This window comes from Pholis gunnellus (assembly GCF_910591455.1).
Source record: "Pholis gunnellus genome assembly, chromosome: 4".
Lineage (NCBI taxonomy): Eukaryota > Metazoa > Chordata > Actinopteri > Perciformes > Pholidae > Pholis > Pholis gunnellus.
Genome location: NC_136530.1, coordinates 5,698,900 through 5,722,120, shown reverse-complemented (window position 1 = coordinate 5,722,120; position 23,221 = coordinate 5,698,900). Strand labels below are relative to the sequence as shown.

The 23,221-nt window shown below is 46.3% G+C and overlaps 1 protein-coding gene across 3 annotated transcripts; it reads left to right on the top strand.

Moving 5' to 3' along the window:
- The first annotated feature begins 1,552 nt into the window (after positions 1-1,552).
- On the top strand, positions 1,553-19,510 carry zbtb7a (zinc finger and BTB domain containing 7a). Of its 3 annotated transcripts, none has more exons than XM_079158637.1 (4): positions 1,553-1,633; positions 11,202-11,801; positions 12,487-13,415; positions 15,501-19,510. In XM_079158637.1, exons 2-4 carry the CDS (start codon positions 11,280-11,282, stop codon positions 15,931-15,933), a joined length of 1,884 nt encoding a protein of 627 aa, XP_079014763.1. In that variant the 5' UTR covers positions 1,553-1,633; positions 11,202-11,279; the 3' UTR covers positions 15,934-19,510. The 3 variants fall into 3 exon arrangements, with proteins under 3 accessions (XP_079014763.1, XP_079014762.1, XP_079014761.1); XM_079158636.1 differs by lacking the exon at positions 1,553-1,633 and adding an exon at positions 7,881-8,021 and having other exon boundaries at positions 11,202-11,768; XM_079158635.1 differs by lacking the exon at positions 1,553-1,633 and adding an exon at positions 7,881-8,021.
- Positions 19,511-23,221: the final 3,711 nt, after the last annotated feature.

Sequence of the window (23,221 nt, the reverse complement as noted above, 5' to 3'; positions counted from 1 at the left end):
AAAGTTACCGTGAACTACAAAAAGTAACTGAACTTTAATGTCGACATTACAACCTAAAGTTAACGTTACTTATGCAGCGAGTACTAGCCGTTTCCTACTGACGTCAGTACACGTTACTTTAACTGTTTCAGACTTTGTTAGTGGGTCAAATGAATCCAGGGATTCTTGCTAACCGCCTGCTGTTTTTTTTGGCTCCACAGATTTGATGCCTGGTGTCTGGACTTGGAGAGGACCAGTTCATATTATACTGAAGAGACGACAGAGCATCATCTCAGCCATGGATGTGTAAAGAGGCCTCAACTCATCCTGACTGAGGCCAAAACTGAATTAGAAGGCAAGTTGTGTTAAATATTCTGTATTTATGTGACAGTGTATCCTGTGGTTTTCATTTCACTCCGGCTGCAACTCATCCACCTGCATTCCTCTTCACTTAGCCTGGCAAATTACAAGCAAGTTGATGTGCGCCACACGTCCACCTGCAATTCAATTGTTTTCTGAAGTTTAGAAAGCTGCTATTTCTCTGTGCTTAAAAGCAGAGACGGTGCTTAACAGTGCCCTCTAAGGCAGAGGGTGTGTCACTACCTCGCCCTGCCAAATAGCCCCATGATTCCTCTTGACGGTTTGTCTGTGCAGTGCCAAGCCAGTGTCAAGCCCTGCTGCATTGTGGGACACGGCTCCCAGTGAGACTGGTGCATGCAACATTGTGTCAAGTATTGTTTTCAATAGTTTGTGCATGAAATACGTGACTTTAACGGTGCTTTCAGATGGTGCAAAAAGAATCATGGAATACATCTTGTGCTCCATCCCACTCCGTAGTACAATGGCTGGCTGCACTCACTGAGGGGGCGTGCGGGTGGGCGGTTTGGAAGTGGCGCAACATCAAGTGCAATCGCTTTTAAATTCACACATGGGATCTTGCCATTTCCCACTGTGGATAAGACATTTGTCGACTTAGTAATGTCTACTCTGATGCCTCACCTGTTGGAGCTTGGCAGGTATTGTGTACAGCGAATGGGCCGAGCCAGAAAGTGTATCAAGGGGGTTGCTGGCAGCCCCTACTGTATGTGCTGGAATGTGCCATGGCTTGCTGTTGGGGTGGGACACCATGACCTCAGGCAATAGAAAGGGTGGGTGCGACTCGACTCGCATAGAAAAGGAAAGGAGCAGTGAGACACGAGGTGGGTGAGAATTGACAAGAGTTACAGTTCATTTACCCTTAAACCAAACATCTGAGTGTCCACAGATGGGAGAAATTGGCAGACATGTGCGGTAAAACGACACAGTGGAAAGGCATGGGTTAATGATTTGTGTCATCTCTAAATGAGTTTATGACTTTGACAACTGTCCACTTTTGAGCGCAAAATAAATTTCCACTTCACTTTTGTTTCACAGAGGGGAGAGGAGACGGAGGGGGAATGCTGTTTCTTTAAGAGAGAGAGGGAGTGAGAGTGAGTGAGAGAGAGAGAGAAAGGGAGGGACCTCTTTGCCCTCCAGAAACCAGGAAGGGAATTGAGTTGATCTGCTGCTGCTTGGTTAGCGCATACGGGGCTTTAAGCTGCACAACAGTGAGAGGGAGAGGAGGAGAGGAGAGGGCTGAGCTAACCCACAACAAGCTTCACCACGGCCATCGCAGGTGAGCTAAAGGCACCCTGCCATCCCCCCCCACCCCCTGCTGTCTGCCCTGGGCCTGACGAGCAGAGGGGAGCAGGGCAGAGGAGGAGAGGAGAGAAGGAGGAATGAGGGAGGGGGGGCAGAAAGGAGAGCAGGGTGGGGGGGTTGGCCGGAGAGGAGAGGTGGGTCGCAGCAGTAGTCCCTACTCATGGTTCCTCTTTTTTTAATTTATTTTTTAATCCTCCTAAAGTACTTCCTCTGTGCTGCTCTTTACCTCTGTGGGGTCTTGAGATAAAGTTTATAGGATGTGTTCAAGGCATTAACTTTTCAGGCAGGTGGAAACACTTAAAGGAGGAGGAGGGGTGGGTGGGTGGGTGGGTGGGGGGGGGGGGGGGGGGGGGTACTGAACGAGGGGAAGGAGTAACCAAAGATAATTATATTGGACAAGGTATCAGCAATAGCAACAACTTTTGCGAGACAGTGGCGATTGAAATGCTCAGTGCGGGGCAAGTTGTGTGTTGTGTGCGCAGGGCATGTTGTGGTGGCACCAGACTGTTTGGAATAGGAATAAGTCATAATTTAGGTCAGGAGTTTTTAAGTGTGTCGGAAATGTCACTGGAGTGTGAGCCAATGAAAGAATCCACCGCTGATGTGACTGCTCTGACAGTCGAGGCTGAAATGTCTTTCTTTTCTTTTTTTTTCGTACGAAGCTCGGCCCTGTTTGATGGCTGGTCTGTACTTTAATACCTGGCAGTCTGCTAGCAACATACTGTAGTGTATAATTCAGCCCTGAGTGCTTACGTTAGAGCAGGCTTGGAGATAGTGGGGGTGGTGAGGGCAGAGAGAGCTGGGACTCGTAGTCCACAGCAAGGGGCTGCAAAGCAGGTCGGATGATTTTCAGAACTCCATATCCCAGAGTGCCTTGCCCTTGGCCATCCAGGAAAGGGAACAACTGCCAGCCTATCCCGACAAGGAGGTGTGGTGAGTGAGCAGCTGTCAAACCAATGAGAGCAGGGGATGCAGAGCCGAGTTGTGGGCTAAAACTGGAGAGGGGGGCGGCGCTGGTGGTGGTGGTGGTGCTTGGGGGGGTGGTGCGTGGGGGGTGGTGAGGTGTCTGTTTGTGTGGGATCAGGCAAGGGCTTGCCTGTATGACTAGGGCCACTCGCAAGTTTCCTGTCTGGTAAAGCACGAGCCCTGCCCAGAGACGGAGGCAGCAGAGCTGGCCGGCAGGCAGGGGAGGCAAGTAGGGCCCAGGAAACATTTTCTGCCTATTTGGTAAGCACTCCAAAGACACACACACACGCGCACACAGAGACACACACTGTGTATTTAGACTGTGACTGAGAGGACAAGAGAGGAGAGCGGAGGAAATAAATACCAAAGCGTGTTGTGTGTGAGAGAGAGATGGGGCTTGATAGAGTTCAGAGTTCTTGACCCACTTGCAGATAAAGGAGGGAATGGCAAATGGGTCCGAGTGTAAGGTGCTGCACACAACACTGCTCAGAGGAAGAGTTTGTGTCGCAAAGTTTTTCCTCCACATCAGGCTAACTTTGTGTCGTGCATCAGTGTTGTCTCCATCTTAAGGCACAATATTCTTTGAATGCTTTTGTCTACTGCTGTGATTAAATGGCACTGCTGCTATTATTAGTAGAGGGACAAGATGAAGACAGTTGCACAGCCTGCGCTGCTGCTTCTTTTAGGGTTTTAGGGGGTGTTAAAAGTAATTCCACTGAAACCACTGCATCAAGTGTTTGCTAGACTGTGGCAGAGCGATCGCGTTGACAGAGTACAGGTGAGGCGGTGAGTAATAGTTTATTTAACCTCTTCCTGCTGAGGGGAAGGATATGGGGCACATCTTGTGACGACTGGTAGGGTACACAACATTAAAATACGACGTAAGCCCTGCTAGCTATGCTGGAGAACTTGTGTACTTGCTGATTGATTTAAATGTTTTTCAGCTTGGTCAATCTCATGACATATTTCCCTCCCTGTCCACTTAACCCTTTTCCTCACCAGCATATTGTGAGACGCAGATTCTAATCTCGCCCGTGCTGTCGCGCTTGCTTGTGGCTCGTGGTTTTAAAGACTTCACAGGAACCCTGACTGCCTTGCTCGATAACCAGATGCATATTTTTTGGCTTTCGCATACTTGTTCAACCCGTTTTTTTTTTTTAAACGTGTGGGCACGGAGAGGGTACAAGAAGAGCACGATACACGAAGACGCCCAAATGCTGGGAAAGTGTTCGGAATGCTTCTCAGAAGGCGGCAGAAGAAAAGGTTCAATGTCACAGACAATATTAGTTGCAGTAGTGTTGCATTTGTCCTGATTCTACCCCTCTAGGCCACTTTCTAAGTGCTACTATAGAAGATTAGTATAGTTAGCTTAAGTAAATTCCAGCAAGAGGTTAAACTAGGACGCCATATGTGTTTGTGTGTGTGAGTGAGTGTGTGCGTGCATGTGTGAGTGCGTCTGTGTTACCAACAATAGACTACAGGGGAATTGCAGGGGACTTCAGTGGCTGTGGGCAGGTCCAAGACACCACCCATCAATTTGGCGGTGAGGCTGAATACAGTTTGATATTCCTGTATGTTTGTGCCTCCACCACTATGGCCTGAAACTAGCAGGTTCAGACAGACGGAGAGGACAGGTTGCGTGATGTCGCCGTGGCAGTTTGGGGCTTTTTATTTTAGAATGAAATGTTGGCTGTATACAATGCAAAACATGTAACGCTCATTACGTTTGTTTATATGGTTAAATGATGCATTGGGGCCCCGTATGATGAAATCAAAACTTAAGTTGTTTTGTACTTTTATACCAAACATCATTTCTCCGCTGCTGTTCTATCTTTACATTTTCATTTGTAAAAGTTGAAACATTTTGATTCCCTTCATCTGCCTCTTCCGTGAATGCAGCTTCACTTCCCCCTAATGTTTGGTTCCCCTGGTCAGCTGCTCAGTGCACCACAGCTTCCAGCCTGGCAAGGCAGATAGACAGACCCCTCTCTGTTGTTTTTCTGTTGTTGTGCTGAAGTCTAGGGGGAGTAAAGGGGCTTCTTCTGTTCTCTTCTGGGACATTTATTATGGAGAGGCTAACACAACCTGATCAAATTAGAGTGCGAGAGGAAGAGGCTGGGATGTTTTTCAGATTGTGGGTAGAGCTACACTTTTGGAGTTGGATGGTGTCTTTTGGGGGATATGTTAATTGAGGCTTTTTACATTTTCAATATATAGTATGTATAATAGTTTCAGGCATTATAACTGATTTGTTCTGATGACGTTGAACACTGTAGTAGAGATGTACCAGAACCTCCTTGTAATTACTCAATCGTGACCAACCTGACACAGTCAGTCAATCCTGGTTTAGGATGAAACGGCAGAAAAGACGGGTGGGTTGCATTGAAGGACGCCGAGACAACAGGGAGGGTGGGTGGGTCTGCAAAGCTTTGCCTTCTCAGCAGTGGAAAGGGGAAGTGGGTGCTGTGGTGGGTTACTGTGCACAGTCTGAGACAGAGATGGAGCAACGATGAGATGAGAGCGACAGATGAGAGGAAGAGAGAGAGGGTCAGACACACAGAGAGAGGGGGGGGGGGGGAGAGAGAGAGAGAGAGAGCTGGTCATCTGATAACAGAGCGGGTTCTGTTACACGCCTGTCAAAGACTCCCAGGAAGTCCTCTGCTGCGCATGCACAGAGCGACGCAGGGCATGATGGGCCTGCGGACCGTCCGGCCGACCGACCCGCCCGAGTGGAGTTGACGCTGTGTCGGGTTGTAAGCGCTGCTTCTCAAGCCATGTGTTAGATTCTGTTACGCTTCCTGGTTGGCAGCATGGCAGCGTCAGAGCGTGTTACTCAAGCTAAAAGGAACTCAGACCGTGGATGTGGTTTTGTTACACTGCAGCTTGTGAAAGGCTACTGTCCCAAGACCTGTCATAGGACTCGAGACTTCACAGTGAAATGACAGGAGTTGAACTGGCATGAAACTGAAACTGTGTTGAAGTTTATAGCTTGTATTGATATATTGACTTAGCAAAAACAGACATTATGAAATTATTGAATTAGTTAAACTGTTGTGTTTCTCTGCATGGAGTGACTAGATGAATAGAAATGCACAATACCACGCAACAGCCTTACATTAAATACTATCTTAATCAAAATGATCACTTTTTGCTGAGAATACTACTTTAGTTGTTTGTCATGTTGTCTCAACTCTATTGTAATTTCTTTAAGCTGTATATTTCAGCGGAGTGGCATTGAACTACGTCACATTATTGTGTCATGTTTCTGACATTTACATATGGAGGAGTACAGTATAATGCAATCCAACACCACAAACTACAGACTCAAAAATAACCGTAGAGTTTAATCACCATATTTCTGCTATTGTGTCTAAACTTAAGTTTGGTAAAAGTAGTAAGTCACAGCTGTTGCAATGTGTTTTTTTAATTTGCTACCCTGTGACTATATACAGTTGGTCTGACTGAGACAAACAAAGCAAGAAATCAAAATCCTGACACGGTTAGAAACAGTGTGAGAGTTTCCACGAGTAATTAGCAGCAGCTACAGGTTTCATTTTTCTACTTCCTTTGCTATCTGGCAGCGCAAACATAGACCTTTTTTACAACATCATAAAACCCCCCGCTAGCTTCCTCGCATTAAACTTTGCTCAACTTGTGGGTGGTGACCTTCCTTCTTATGGAAGCAGGTTACACCAGGTAACAGGAGGAGAGTTTATCATTGACATCTGAGCCGGATTCCTCGGCATCTATACTGAACGCTCAGGAGTTACGATTGAGCTTGTGAGTTGTAACGCCCTGCCTCGCCCACTACCTTTTCACTGGCATTGTGTCTGCGTTTTGGCTCCACTTCCTTTTTTTTTTTTTTTTTTGGTTTTTTTTAGTAAAAGCTGCCAGACCTAGTCCAGCCCATGCAACTTCAGTTTTTATCAGTCACTTGCTCTCTTCCTGCTTCTCTTCCAATATGACCAATCAGGTTTCCTTCCACCACTGGCAACAGCGAGCCACTCTTCCAAGGAACTGCCCCCCCCCCCCCATTCCGATTATCTTGCATTATCTTGGTCCAACCTTGAACCCCTCTTGACCCGAGTAGGTAATTCCCTCGCAGCAGGGTGGGGTCGGCAGGTTTTGTTGCCTTAAACACCAGTTGAGATAGTCGGTGAAATGATAAAGAAAGGGTCAGGACATGGAGAGCAAAGGGCCAAACAAATTCTTCAACTGCTTGTTTAATGTGCAGATTTTTCACTTGTTTTCAGTCCAGACTTTGCCTCTGTATTTCTGTAGCACTTAATTCAAACGCTTGCATGCATTAGGTTGAGTAAAACTGAGTATCCTGATAGAATTGTTCTCTTGTAAAAAAGCTCCAAGCTAATAACAATTAAAATTAATAACTGCGCTGTGTTTTAGTACAAAAATTTGACTCACCTGTGCTCCATCAACATTTAAGGTTTAAGGGATCAATGATTCAGTTATGTTTGCTCTGATTGCTCCCGCTTATAGTTGGGTTTCTCACTAGTTATGAGTTGTGTATTATCTTTTTATGAGCCAATCACTTTTTGCAACTAAAAATGTTTAATAAAAAGAAGCCAAAGGGAGGATATTTGCTTTTCAGTTCAGTAGTGTTGAATCAAAAGTTGTAGTACCCATTTAAATACCTGATGTTTTGTTGATCGTCTGATACTAATTATCTACTTTTTGCTTTTCTAAATGTCAATAAACTAAAAGAGTACCAGTTCAGTATTTTTGTTTCTATCTAAGAAACATCTGAGGTTACACAGGGTTAACAGTTTGTTCCTTTGTATTTAGGAATGACTGGTATGAGTCAGCCAAAGACAGAGATACTCCCAGAGTGGAAATTCTGCAGTCCTTAGATGATACATCTCAGGCATTATGAAAACACTTTTACTAACTGCTGCCACAGCCTGATGCCAATGTGTTTGTCAGTGAATGACAAGAAAAATTGGGTGTGACTGCCTTGGAATGGGTGGTAAGAACACACACACACACACACGCACACGCACGCGCGCAGCACAGTCATTTGAAGTAACAGTAAACTGGTTTGCAGGAGACCGGTGTGGGTTGTTTTGTTCCTCAAGTGTGACTTCGATATTGCTATGTAGATATATATGGGAGGGGGAGGAGGGACGTCACGGATGAGGTGAAGGTGAAGAGGGCGGAGTGGGGTTGGTCTTGTGTTAAAGCAGTTGTTGTTTGACTTGCAAAGCAGGCCTGGGTGCTCTTCCAGTGGGCATTGAGAGAAGGAACCTTCCCTGGAAGTGGAGCGCCAGGGACTCTGAAAGCTGCTGCACCGCGTTGTGCTGGGTTGCGGGCCTCATCACCCACAGGCATGAATTAGTGATAAGGAATGTTTTTAAGCCATGAGGAGGTGTCGGGATCAGGTTTGTTGCACTGTGTTTCCTCTCTCTCTCGCTCTCTCTCTCTCTGTCTGTCTTAGTGCTCTTTTGCGGAGGTCATTCGGGGACAGAGTAGTCCCGCCATGCGTTGTTGGCACCGAATCGCATCCGTGCGCGTGTGTTTGTATGTGTGTGTGTGTGTGTGTGTGCGTGTGTTACTGTGTTTTATCTCCTCTCAGCTAAACGTCTTACCCGACAAAGCCGTGACCCAGGGTCAGCTATATGTTCGGGGGATAACTCGCTACACGAGCTTGCAACAAAGCCGGGTCTAGTGCAAGTGCTGTGTGTCTGTGTATAAGAGAAGAGCAGGTTGGCTCGGGTCTGGATGGGCTCACAGAGATCTATTTCCACCTGTTAAGGACGTGACCAGTAGCCAATGCGGTTGCCCTTTTGTCTTGCTCTTTCTTCCATCTCCCCCCACTCTGCTCTCCCTCTCTCTCTCTCTCTCCCTCCTGGGCCATCTCTCTTTGTCTCCCTCACCTCAGCATATTGAAATGAGGCCTTGGATAATAAAATTCGCCATGTCTGACGGTCCGTTTTCATCAGAGCTTTGTGTGAGACGTTGGCAGTGTTTGCAGAGGCTTTTGTGGTCAGCTGCCCATCAGAACTTAATTGAGTTAATGGGGACGTACAGTACGGAGCGAGAGACGGTGGAGCCGTTAAACATTTTACCATTAATTACCTGTGTTATTTGAATGAACAAACTTTATCATAAAAACAGTCACTGACACATTTGGAGGATCATGAGTTTGAACGAACGCCCGCCCTCCTTCCCGCCCCATTAGAGATGTGTTTTATGAAGGCTTAACCTAACCCTCACCTGTGGGCAGACCCGACATGTTTGCCAGATCCCAAGGTGTGGAGATAGGCGTTTCTCTTTACAAGTGTCAGAGGGGAGAAAAGGAGAGGTGAACACAGGTGAGAGGCGGCCAGGTTAGGCAGGTTTGATAGTGGGGTGTAGCGTACAAACATACCAGGAGGGCTGATCTGAAGGAATGTCATTTGAAAGCCTCGCTCTTGCCGAGAGCAACGCACTCAATGCACCCTCCAAACCCCCCCCCCCCCCCCCCCCCCCCCCCCCCCCCCCCCCGGCCTCACCCCCTGCTGAGTCTCCCTGGCAGATGGAGAAGGGTGGAGGGGAGGGTTGGAGCGGTTGGATGTCCTACATGTGTGTGTGCGCTTATGTGCGTTTTGCGCGTTATTGACGTCTCCGTGAGGTTACAGTATATTTGCTGTACGAGTACTGCTGTGCGTGTTGCGAGTGTGTTAATGGAGAAATCGAGGATGGCTTGTTCTGATGAAACCCCTCTCCCACTGCGCATGTTTCAGTCGATCGTTTTAATCTCCCCCCCCCTACACGTGAGCAAGGGGACGGCCTTTCCTGAAACTTGGCACACAGTGCAGGGTGGGGTAACCAGCTCAGACCGGATTGACAACCTCCCTTTTTAATACTGTTCCCTCGCAGCTTGTTGCGTGTCCTCTTCCTCCTCCTGTGGAGTTTTTCCACAGGGTCTGCTCTGGCAGCAGCACCCCACACACCCCCACCTTTTTCCTCCACCCCCCTTCCTCCCTCCCAACTCTTGACTGACACAGAGTGAACAAGCTGCACAGTCCAGCTCCCAGCATGCACTCTGATCCCCGCTGCCCTATGCCTATCTGTCCTTCACGTCCTCTTCTTTGGGTTCTTGCACGACTGGATGAACACACACAGACACACACAGACACATAAATGTAGGCGTGTACAAGGAATTGGCCACCTGCCTACACAAATATAGCACATAAACATCCTCACTTACTCATTCATCCACTCAGTGTTTTAACAGGCAACATGCCTGGCCAAGTGATGCGTTCGCAATTGTTGTGAGCCACCAGAAACTCGCATTATTGCACATTGTCACACTTGATGTAGTACATTTGTAAATACACCTGTTGTGCCAGTCGATTTGCTTTAAAATCAGCTCCAAGCTGTTGTGACGTGCAGCATATCTCACCTCGGACACACGCTCAAGGCTCTTGAGTCCAGAGGAATGTTTGAATTATGTGTTTGTGCCACTATATTACGTGAGCTACTCTTTACAAAGAAGATGAATGCAGGGTTCAACATATGTGGCAAATAAAAAGTCTATACTGTGAAGTTAAATTTCAGCTCAGCACAAAATGATTAAATGTCTTAACTTTAATTAGTCCTTTTTGGGTATAAGTAAGAAATCGCGGTGAAGGATTTTAAAGGCTGGGGTATAAAATCACATGTTTTCACTAAACTGTCCATGTGAAAAATCAGAAGAGACGTTTTTGCATTGCTAATATGCTGAGTAATAAAAATCACTTGTTTGAGTGAATCATTTTAGATTTTATTTAGAGACTGAAAAAGTCTGTACACAGTTCCCATGAATGACGGTCATAAGCGTGCGATGTATAGGGTCGAGGAACGATACGTTTTAGCTTGTTATAGCGGTATCTCTGTGTCATTTGCAGTTTGTCTGTGTTTTCCAGATGTCGCCATGATTATATATATTTTTTAAAGCCTTTTATGACTTTTGACATATTAAATCATCAAAGAGTTGTGACATCTTTGAAAGCTCATCCATCAAAAGACTGATTACCAACCATGTCCTACAGCTGATCACAATACTAATTGGCATGAAACCTCATATGACCCACTTTGTAGATTTTGCTAAGATACTTCAGAGTGTATATGTGAGCATTTTGTCTACTTGTATATGACAGTGTATGCTACTATTGGTATGTTAGTATCTACGTGGTTCTTACGTGTATGGTATCAGAGGGGTCCCTTGTTTAGATATATAGAAAGACTATGTAGAAGGGCCATGTATTTATTTATTTATTTATATATATATATATATATATATACTGGTCTGTTTCCCGGCCGTGACGATAAAATCTTGGGTTGGAATCGATTGGGTTCAGTGTTTTTTTTAATCATCACAATTGATGTAAACCCTACACTTGTACTACTTAAGATTTCAAATTTCGTGTCCTCACGTTTTGTGTGTACTGGGTTGTGTTCAGGAGCATCCCGGTGTGACTGCGGTGAATCAATAAATCAATATTCCTCCCTCTTCCTTAATCCACATAAAGAATGTCATGAACTGATCTATTATTTCCTCTTTGTCTCTCCCCTCCATCCAACTCTTCTGCTCTCAGACAGGCAGACGGACAGACGGCAGGACGGATACACGGGTGGGGGCTGTGCTAGGCGGCTCGGCGGCAGGCTGGTGGAAGATGTCGTCAGGAGCCGGTGGGAGGGGTGGAAGGCGGCTCAGGGGGACGGCGAGCAGCGGCGGTGGTGGAGGAGGGAGGGGAGGAGCAGGAGAGGCAGAAGAAGGCCCCGTGGGGATCCCGTTCCCTGAGCACAGCGCAGACATCCTGGGCAGTCTGAACAAGCAGCGGCTCAGCGGCCTGCTGTGCGACGTGCTCCTGGTTGCAGAGGACCGGGAGTTCCCGGCTCACCGCTCCGTCCTGGCGTCGTGCAGCTCCTACTTCCACAAGCTCTTCACTTCGGGGGCCGCCGCGGACCAACAGAACGTCTACAACATCGACTTTGTGGCAGCAGAGGCTCTGGGAGCGTTGCTGGACTTTGCCTACACAGCTACATTGACAGTCAGTCACAGCAGTGTGGCTGACATCCTCGCTGCTGCTCGCCTCCTGGAAGTCCCGCCTGTCAAGGACGTCTGTACGCACCTGCTGGACACCAAAGTGCTCTCCCCGCCGGTACAAGACCATTACAGATCTTTAAAGTCAAATGTAAGCTTTGAGATGACATTTGAGTTAGTGACACCATAAGCAATCCATTGTAAGGGTTGAATGAAATGATAGCAAAGCACACACCATCTAGGAAGCAGTTCATGCTAAGATGATGTGTTTTGGAACTGAAATAACTCATTTAAAATGTAGTTCTCCTGCTTCAGCCACTCAGGGAATGAGGTGTCTAAGCATCATGCCACCCCCCTCATTAAATAGCCAGCATAGTCCAGCTTACATCATGGCCTTTATCAGTCTCTCTCACCATGCCAAACACACGCCCACAGCCTTTGGGTTCAACACTTACTCATTCTGAGCCAATAGCGTGTGTGGAAGGACGGCATGCTATTCCACTAACTCGGGACACGGCATATCGCAGCTACACTTCAGTGTGATCAAGCGTAGCTGTGAGATGCACATGCATGTGCTCATGGGTATAATAAACCCCTGGGTGTGCATCCAGGATACCCAGATAAGGATCTGCCTATGCTGACAGACCTTACAGTTGTAGATTTCCAGTCAGCCTTCACCTTAGCTGGTGTGCTTTTTTTAATTATAGTGTTTTTCATTTCTGTCTGTACTTCTGTCTTTCGCTTTGTCTTCCCCTTTAGTTTTTTGTGCAAACTTTCACTGGCTTTTAAATGTCTCCTGCACTCACTCTCTTTGTTCCCCCGTCATGTTTCACTAGGCGGGCAGTGAGCGAAGAGATGACGATGAAGATGAGGAGGGGAAGAGCAGAGGAGGCAGGGAGCAGGGGAACCGGGTGCGGGCCCGGGAGTACCTGGAGTACTTCCAGAGAGGGGTGCACTGGAGCAGCAGCTGCAGCACGCCAGAGCTCAGGGACCTGCCCATGCACCTGCACTTTAACCACGGTAATGGCGGGGTCCCCAGCAACGGGGCTCCTGCTGGCCCCGGTGAGTACTACTCCCCCCTGGCCCTCGCCTTGGCCCAGGCCCCCACACAGGAGCTCGAGGAAGAGGACGACGACGACGACGAGGAAGATGAGGACGGGGAGGCGGTGCAGGGCAACGGAGCGAGCCAGGGGTCGTCTTACTTCCCTTCGTCCCAGAACGGGCACTTCTACCTCCCCCCGGAGTCTCGGCTGGGGCAGCAGACAGAGGTGGAGGATGGAAGTAGGGAAGCGACGGCGAGGGAGAGGGGTTCTGCCAGTGCCCTCCTGCAGCAGATGATGGACTCCATCGAGAGGCAGAAGGACCGTGCGACAACCGGGGTGGAACAGGGAGATGGGGACGACCCCGACATGGAATTTTACTTGAATTATTTTAACAGCACTCAGAACGAGGATCCAGCTTCTGCGGCTGTGACAGAGGGAGTGCCGCCGCTCTGGTTGTCACGGGGCAGAACAGGCCAAGACAGAGGAGGAGGAGGAGGAGGAGGAGGAGAGGGGGGAGTGGGAGAGAGAGGCAGCGGGGTTGGAGGAGGAGGTGGAGGAGGAGGAGGAGGTGGGGGCGAGAGGAAGATGCGCTCTAAGGCCTTCCAGAAATGCCCCATATGCTCCAAGGTCATTCAAGGAGCAGGCAAGCTACCCCGCCACATCCGAACGCACACGGGAGAGAAACCTTACGAATGCGCCATCTGCAAAGTGCGCTTTACCAGGTAAGCCCAATTAATGAAGTGACTCCCCGATGTCACATGTACTAATAGTCTTCGACTTGGCGCTGCAGACAAATGGCCCAGCAGAGGGAAACACCACAGCCAGGAGTATTAGCGCTAACCAACTTAGCTTTGCATTAAGGAGGCAGCGCAGTGAATCTAAATGTTTTCCTTGGCCGTGGGCTGACAGAGTATCCCCTGACCAGGCTTTCTCAATGTCACATTGTAGCCAAATGCTGTGCAAAATGGCATGTAGAATATGCCATCTGAGAGAGAGGGGGTCGGATTATAAAAGTTATAAAGGTCTGTTTTATTGGGACAGCCTTCATAGCAAAGTCCTGGAAATGGACCATAGGGGTCCTATAAAAGAAGGCCGTGCCGTGGTAGTGTTATCTAGTGGAGGGCTGCTATAAAGCTCTGTGTTCTGATACAGAGGGGGATTACAGGTCCTGGATGGTGCTCTGTGTGCTCCAAAGCAATAATTTGAACTTTTGATCTCTGGTTATGTTGATTATTGCCCACGGCAGAGCAGTTACACCACCACCCCCCCCCCCCCCCCCCTCCTCTCTCCCTCTCACTCCTTTAGCTCTCTAATGAAATCTGCCATTTGCCACTCAGTAAAATGTGGCTACTCTACAGCAGTGGACTGTGGTTTCCCTGTATTTGGGAGTCCTGCCTCTTCCTTGAAATCATTCCTTTAATTAATTAATCAGTGGACTTGTGCTGGAAATAGATGCAGTAGGCTAGAAATACCCAGAACCTCTGCTGGCATGGCAGGTAGGGAAGACCAATCTCAATTTGCCTTCCAGCTAAATTTGTTCGGCGGTGGGAAGGGGGTATTGTAATCTTAATCCTGTTTGATCAGGGTTAAGAGTGTGCCTCGCACGGTAATAAATCACTCCCGTCCTTTAAATAATTCACCTCTGTCAGTGTGCCACTTTTATCCAAGGCTTCGGCCCCGTGTGTGTGCATGTGTGCGCGTATGTGTGCGTTTATCCTCACTACATGTTTCTTTGTTATTTTTTTTATAGTTGGGGCATCGTTTGTTCGGACCGGGATGGGTTGCAGCCGGTTTATTTGTTTCTTGTATGACAGCTAATCCACTTACATGGCGTGTGTGTGTGTGTGTGTGTGTTTTCAAATAGACTTGTCTTATGCTTGTTTGTTTAGGAGCCCTCTGCCCCGAGTGCAAAAGGGTTAGACGATTAAAGAGCTGGAGAGATAGTAAGGGGGAGGGAGGGGGGAGACAAGGACAAGAGTCAGATTAGTGCTAAGGCAGCCTGATAAAGTTTGGTGTACCATCGCAGAGTAAAGAAATGCTCCAGGATGTCATGAGATGAAGTTGAAGTCACAGTTTGGTTTTTGGTTTAAGTGGAATTGATGTTTTTTGGAAAATGAGTCTTCTATATGAGCTATTTGATCATCTTTGAAGTGACAACTGCTCTAATGCAAAATTCTATCAGATTACAGCTCGTGGGGATAGAAGCAGGCTGTGAAAATGATGACGCTTTACAGACTCATCCATATTTCAGTACGACTCGACGTTAAACGTCAAGTTTTCAAAAATGATTTTGGAACTGTTCAGCTCGAAGTCCTCATTTTCTATTCTCAAAACTCAAGCTTTTCTTTTCTTTTTTTTCTTTTTTTTGTCATCCGTCAATTGTTTTACGGCGTCGTCCTCAAAGTTAACCGAAATCGTAAAAGTGGCAACTGACACAGTGCACATTGAGCTTTCTCGTCCACAGTTGCGCTCTTGTGTGCAGTTACACAGATAAAGATGTGAGGTTTATGGCTTCTCCTTAATTGGCCTGGCTGCCCTCACAGAAAATAATCTCATTGGAAGAGTTCCAAAAAGATGGCCGTTTTAATAGGAAATAAAACCATCCAAAGCACATTAAGCTGACCACTGTACAGAATTAATAATGTGTTTCAAGTTAATTATACATTTGTACATGTTACTTAGCTTGATTAGTAGCCGGGAAAGAAAACCTGACGCTGGCTGTTTTGTGCTGAGTGGTGTGGGTTGATCGTCTATTTCTTTTGTCTGTGTATTCTGTCTGTGATTTTGTTTACTTTTCTTTCTTCCAGGCAGGACAAGCTCAAGGTTCATATGCGGAAGCATACAGGAGAGAAGCCTTACCTTTGTACGCAATGCGGAGCCGCCTTTGCTCACAACTACGACCTGAAGAACCACATGCGCGTGCACACCGGCCTGCGCCCCTATCAGTGCTCAAGCTGCTTTAAGACTTTTGTGCGCTCGGATCACCTGCACCGCCACCTCAAGAAGGACGGCTGCAACGGCATCCCCTCGCGTCGAGGACGAAAGCCTCGGGTGCGAGAGCAGGGGCTCCTCGACGCCCCCCTGGGCCTGCTGAGCCCCGGCTCCGACGCGGGGCCCCCCGGGCCTCGTACCATCAGGGGGCGGCGGCGCTTGGATGCGTCCTCGGAGCTGGAGGGGGCTGCTGGAGCCCATGCACACAGTCCTCAGCTGCAGGATTTTGCAGGGGAGGCAGGGCCCTGAGACTGCAGGGGCGACAAGGACACTGCTGGACACCATAGTCACTCTGCACCGCCTGTGAGACAGGCCAGTGAACAGAGAGGAGAAAGAACACACAAAGGCAAACTTTAAAACAACAACTAACTATTCCTCTATAAACCAAATCAGGGTGTCACAAAAAATCTAATCTTTATATTTCTTTTTCCTTTTTGTTTAGGAAATGGAGTAGACTTGCAAGCACTTGAGTCGATTTATCTGTTGAAGAGCAAAGAACGCTTCAAATCATGTACCCATGACGTCCACTTTCTGGGCCATTTCTTTCTTTATAATATATTAGGGGTTTTATACATTGGCATATGTGCTTAGGCAAATGTATGATAGATACAAAGAAACGCGGAGCAACTATGCAGTTGATTTAGATTTGTATTGGTTTTGTCCTCACAGCCTTCAAGCTCTAAGCAAGGTGTCTATCAAGCACCTTCTGGCTGCTGTACGGGTGAAGCGAGGACAAATCCTCCCAGTGAAAAACAACTCTTTTTCTATTCTTTTGCAGGTCTGAAATGTACAGTTACCATAGAAACAACATTGCCACAACATGGCATATGCAAGGAAAACTCACCACAATTTTGATGCAACAGTTTTTTCTCTCTCTAAATGTTCCAGAAAGAATCAGACGAGGGTTTGATTGAAGTGTTACTTACTCTATAAAATGCATCTATGGTTTTGTCTTATTGAGAAAAAAAACAACTAATTCACGTCGAGTCAAATCCACTTTACTGGGGGCTCTTCAATCGCAGGACTCTGGGAATATGAGGGGTGGAGGGTTTGTGTTTCTAAAGCACTACCATCGTCAATGTACCTGTTGGCTTTGACTACGTTGCCTCTTAACCCTCACAGCCCTGCTAAGTTCAGCTTTTTTGTTTTCCCTTTTTTGATTCTGTCTTAATTAATTTTTTATGTCGTTTTGTTGACTGCTTCGGGTACTTGACACTTTATAATTGTATACATGTATATACAGCAGGTGGTGATATGACATTAGTCCCCTCTTAATGCTGAGGTGTACTTACCAATCTGGTTTTCTCCTCTTTAGGCTTGATGTCATATTTCTCACAGAGTGAAGCTTGTGGGTGAACGAGAAAAAAAAACAACCTGTGTGAGTGTTCGATGAGAAAAAAAAACCAAAACCATTGAATCACCCATTTGTCCTAAACTTAACACTTAACTTGTACAGTTCCTACCCAAAGGAGGAGGAGGAGGTCGAATGAATGAATGTGCTTAACTTTGTGCAGTTTTTTCGGAATCTGTCCTTGTGTGACAAGGCGCGGGTAGCATTTAACCAACCGCAGGTTAAAGGAATGGCAGGGAGCCCGAGTGAGAGAATGACAACGAGTACGAAGAAGAGATAGATGAGCACCTTTTTTTTTCTATGTTTGCACAGCTTCACTAAAGATATCCAACAGCGCGAGAGAGGGAGAGAGAGAGAGAGGTATATTTAAAGGAAGTGGGCTGGTGTTGGGGAGGGAGTGAGAGGAGGTTTATGTATCATGCTTATTCCAATCTTTTTTTTGCCCTAGGGACCACACAACCGTGAGGCAACCTGTACGATGAAGAGAGCAATAAATACCTGTCCCAAGTTGGGAGGCCAAATAGGAGCGCAGCTGCAGCTGGTTGATGGGGGAGGGGAACAAGGGAAGGGGAGGGGGATCTCACAATGTCTGTTGCATTCCAAAAAATAATCTCCCCCAGCTCAGCCACGTTTCCAGGCAGGAGGGGATCAAATCAGGCCTTTTCTCTCCCTCTGTAGTCCTCTAATGCCCCCGAACTAGCCTGGAGGGGATATTATTATATTAGAGCCTGGTGTTACTGTGGGTAGGACGCCTGGTGCTGGCAGTTTAGTGTGCGAGTGTGTTTATATGTACGCGTGTGTGTGTGTGTGTGTGTGTGCGTGTGTGTGCGTGGCAGCCGGGGTCGCTCTGGCCACATCATCACTGTGTGAGTCAGCCACGGCCTGTTCAAACATGCACCCTGAGCTGCCAGCCCCAATGCACTTTCTCTGTTTTTCACACACACACACACACACACACACACTGCTCACTGCGTCCAGGTATCCTGTAGAGAAAGGGGGAAACACCAGAGCTGATATATCCGTTTGAATGTTGTGACTCTGGATTTGTAAGTCTGTCCAAGTTGTTATTGTGCAAAACTAGCACACTTTGAGCCCCCCCTCCATTGCACCCTGTAATATTTGCAGTAGGGCTGTAGTTTGACTATCAGTCCTTTGCATCCTAATTGGATAGAGCCAGGTTATGAATGCACTTTGTTATTGAGGAGGGCACTTTTGTCAACGAAACGGGTACTTTGAAACAAACCAGTTGCAAATGAGATCAGTCCTTTCTTCTGTCCGTGGTGGTGAAGTTGAGCTCCTTCACTGGTTCTGTTCAGGTTTTGAAGACAAGCTGCCAAAAAAAGAAAAGAAAAACATCAGAAAACTGAAATATTCACTATACTCCGGGTCTCTAAAAGAGATGCCGGGTAGGCTCCGATGCAAACACGTTGGGGTTTGTCACTTTGAGAAAAGACTAAATTAACCCATGTAACTGATAGAACTTGAAGTTAGGTGTTGCTGGAATCTAGAGATCGTGTCTTAATGTAGAAAGAGGAGACGGACAAGAAGAAGAAGATAGGACACTGTGTGTGTGTGTGTGTGTGTGTGTGTGTGTGTGTGTGTGTGTCTTCGTGCATTTTCTTTTTGTGCATGTGTTGCTGGCTGGCGGGCTGGAGGGTCTCAGGACAAGCTTGGATAAACAAACTTTGTGTCTGCCCCATCTGTTCACCAGCTACTCTCATAACGACACGTGTTCTCCGAGGAACCCGCAGTGATAATGGGTCCACGGCACCACACGAGCAGAAATACCATATTGTAAAACAACTCATTGGACAGTTGCTTGTTTACTTCACGGCTCTCTCGGTGCAGATTTGCATAACTCTTCGTTTACCCTTGTTGGTCGTTGTCAGGGGTTGGCTTAGGTCTTGAGAGTTTCAGTTTCTATTTTTGCTCCTCTGTTGTGATAAAGATTGCGTTTTATTAATGCACAGTTTGACGCTCACAGGCAGACCAATGCAAGCTGGGAATGTGATCTTTATGCTTAAACCAATTTTGTCTTGATGTGGCAGAAGGTAAGACCTGTTAGCCATCTTAAACTCTCTTTGGACCTTAATATCCTCCCCAAAAGTCTTATGTTTGTTGAGTAACCAAAGCTTTTTTTTTTTTTTTTTGCCCTCAATCTTAGTCGACGGTAGAGATGTTGATAGTGTGTCTATAATTTATCCGGACTGGGCCTACCTGACTTAACCACACACAGATGTCCTCTTGAATACATATGCAGACGTGTGTGTGAAATCATACAGATAGTAACTTGAGTTTGCTTTCTCTCGCTCTTTGTATCCTTGTAGACAATAGAATCAGAGGTTTAAGGATGTATATATTTCTGTCCGTCTACACTCTTTCTTAAAATAATGTTGTGCTACATTTTTTTTTTTTTCTAACAATCTTACCTGGCTGTGCGTGTGTGTGTGGGTGTGTGTGTGGGTGTGTGTGTGTGCGTGCATGTATGGGTTGGGGGGGGGGGGTCATGGTTTTGGGTTGCTGCGCCAGGAGGGTGGGGGAAAATGGGTGCTTGGGTGGGGTTATGGATATAAAGCCTGATAGCACTGGAAATGGTGCTTTAGCTGAGAGAGCAAAAGTTTGCACTAATGTTTAATGTCCTTGTCCTGCTTATGGGAGAAGGGCAGGAGACCTCAGAAAGGTCCGGCGAGTTTCCATGAGCACAGAGCAGTGTGGTTAATACTCAACGGTCTCTAAAAGAGTCCATCCAACCCCTCCGTAGATGTAATCATGTACAGTATATTAAGAAATATACAGACGTCCAACAACAACAAATACCAAAGGAGGAGAAGAAGTGGCTTGCGTTAAAGTCGTTGGACATTTTAAGCTACCAATCTCACGTTGGATTAATAGAGTTTTATTAAGTCTGAAGGCTCTTGAAAAGAGATCTTTTGATGGACAATGGTGTGATAACTGCAAATTGTATTTGCTCTTCTTGTAAAGAAATATTCCAAATATACAACATTTAGGCACTTAGAAAGTAGCAAAGCCTCTCCGAAACCTGTTGAAACATTTAGATTTTGTCCTCGTTTGATGGCTGAGGTGCGTCTGTGTGCAGGTGCCAGAGATATTAAATCCAGTTATTTAAATTCTAGATGATGATGATGATGGGATTTTGTCAACGTTTGTCTCCTATTAAGTCAACTGATGATATGAAATGATAATGAAAACTGTTGGTATTGTTGAACACTGTTATTTTCATCATTTGCCGAGCTGGATGGATTCAGTTTACTTTCTGAAAAGGTTTAATTGAATTTAAATGTTCTCTAGTTGAAGCAGACTGGGACTTTGTGGCCTTGTCTGAGCAGCACTAAGCTTGTTTTTATTTCTTTTTTGTTTTAATGTTTCCAGACAGTTGTATTGTGCAGTGTGGGGCTGAGGCTCACTCCCACCAGGTGGACAACACTAGCATCAAGGGCCACGGTGTGCCTTACGTGGGCAGGAACTGACAAAACTCATTTATATTTATTTATTTTACCATGAACACTTTTTTCTTTCCATATTTTAAAAACAAATTGTAAAAGCTGATTGGCTTGGTACTAAAAAAAATTTAAAAAAGGATAATTTAGCGGTTTAAGCTTTACTTGAATGAATTTATGATAATGTGTCTGTACTAGCCACTACTTCAGAGCTTTGTCTCTCTCTGGATCCACTGGTGTGTCCCCAGCCTCAGCCCCAGACCAAGGTTACTCTGACCCAGGCTACACGGAGACAGTCTCACAACTTCATTGCAAGAGTTTTCCAGATTGACCTTGATATGTTTTTTGTTTTTTTTCCCTTTCCTATGCTGTTATCAAAGAGTTTTGGTGAATCTATCTGAGAAGGCCATAAAACAAAGACGACCAACAACTATGATAACAATTGTAACTGTAAATAATCAAGCGAAGCAGGACGGGGTGACTGTTAATACGGAGATTGGTGGCGGCAGACTATTTGCTTTGCTTCGTCATTTTCCTGCACACCTGAATTTCTTCTTCTTCTTTTTTTTTGTGCGTTTTCCATCAGGCTCTTGATGCACAGCAAGCTGAGCGCAGCATATGCAGTACGGCAGTGTGCGCAGCGTGGCTCTGGCACTTGCACAGACAGCCCTGGGTCCTTCAGAGAGGCAGGCTGCTGTCTATTGGCTGCTCTCAGCCAAGTGGGGACAGTTTGCACTTGGAGTCTTTCTCAGTCTCTGGGGAGGCAAAAGGTTGGCATGCAGGGAGGAGGATTAAATACGGGTGGTAGGGGAAAGCTGGATGTTGTTTTTCAGGGATAGAAAGCCCAGGTGATCCAGGGGACTCGTCACTGAGCCACGGTTCAGCGCTGGTCCTCTTAAGCTGGTAGGAAGTGCATGGCCACAATATGATAAGAATTGTAATACAAAGGAGGTCGCCACAGATTTTGACCTCTTTTTGTCTCAATGTGAGTACTACTCAGGTGGAAAATACACTGCTATGCATTGGGTTTCAATGTCTGCTAAGTTTATGGTATGTCTAATCACCCACCAAGTTACTTCTCCGTATTCGCCTTTCTTGCTCGTACCAATATTTAACATAATCGCTCCCAGAAAGATGAAAGCAGGAACAGTTCCCTCGTTGTAAAGTGGCTGCGACCGGCCTATTTCTCCATCTGATATTGATCCAGTGAATTGTTTGTTGGAGGGAAGGAAGCCACTGGAGATTCAGTCTTATTAGTCAGACTGTAACATTTTTTAAAGGAGATGGGGGCGGGGGGGGGGGGTGTGTGTATGTTCTCTTACTCTCGTCTCCCATCGCTCTCCCTCTCTCCGGACTCAGTCTACATCTTTGGCCTTTGATCAAAGATCACACGGCCTCAGCAGGGGAATCGGCAGGAGGGAGAGGGGGGGATCGGTTGATGTGCGGAGGAAGACGCGGTTTTCAGTTTTCAGTCACCTAAACTAATTTAGGATACATTCCATAACTTCATACTGTGATTCCCACTTTGGAGTTCTTGGCACGGTGTAAAGGATGCAGACGGCCGGAGGAAATGGTCAACTTTTTGCAGTTGGCTGTTTTCAGTCAGTCCGTCGGGAGCCTGGCGATCCCTCCACTGTGTGACAGACAGACATGTAGACAGACGGTTTAAAAGCCCCCCCCCCCCCCGGCCAACCGCTATCCAACAGCCTTTTTTTTGTTTGTTTTTTCAGCTTCTGCGATTGTAACAAAAGCACTTTTGCGAAAGGCCATCCTGAATATTGTGTGCTTTTATTTTATGGTTGTCACTATTGTTATTATTTTTGTTGTTGCTGTTGATGTTTCCATTTGTTTTCTCAGTGCAGATCATTATTTAAATGCAAAAAAAAAACTAAACAATTTGATGAACTTGAAGGTTCCACCTCATCTGGACATAAACACATCTCTGTTATATTGCCACCATACCTGTTATATGCAGCTTGTTGCATAGTCACACAACGGTGTGTGTGTGTGTGTGTGTGGGGGGGGGGGGGGGGGGGGGGGGGGGGCACTGGACAGACCTCCCCCTTACCTGCTCTCTGCTTACTGTCTCGGATCTTGTTGGGAGAAAGGTCATTTGATCTCATTTTGGGAGACTCCTTTTCTTGAAAAAGAAACTTGTATAACAGTTGCAAAGCTTTCTGAGAAGGCTAGCTGTGCTGAATGTTAAACACGCAGTGTTGTATCCACTGCAGAATCTTTTCTTTTTGTCTGCAATAACGCCCTGTTTGTAGTTAAAGGCTGGATCTGGTATCCATATAGAGCTTCAATGATTATGAAAGACAGATGAAATGGCCAAACGACCATCATGCACTTTTGCAAATCAGTACAGAATTTCTTTTTGGGCCTTAACATCTTTGTCAAATCAAGATTATCACACGAGAATGAAAAGAATAATAATAATGATCATGACAAACATTCGGTAAATCCATAACTAAATGGTTTGACTTGGGAGAGAAAGCAATAGGCTAGTATTTATAATAGATTGATTTGTAACTGTGATTATTATGATAATCCTTTTACAGAGTTTTTTTTTTCTTCTTCTGATGTACATTTAAAAAATGGCAAAATCTGTCCCAGTTCTCAAACCTGGACATTAATGTAAATGCACACAATCACATCAGGCAGAAAAAAAACGTCACTCCACTTGTCTCTGTGCGTTAAAACTTTCTTCCTTGTTGCACATCCGACG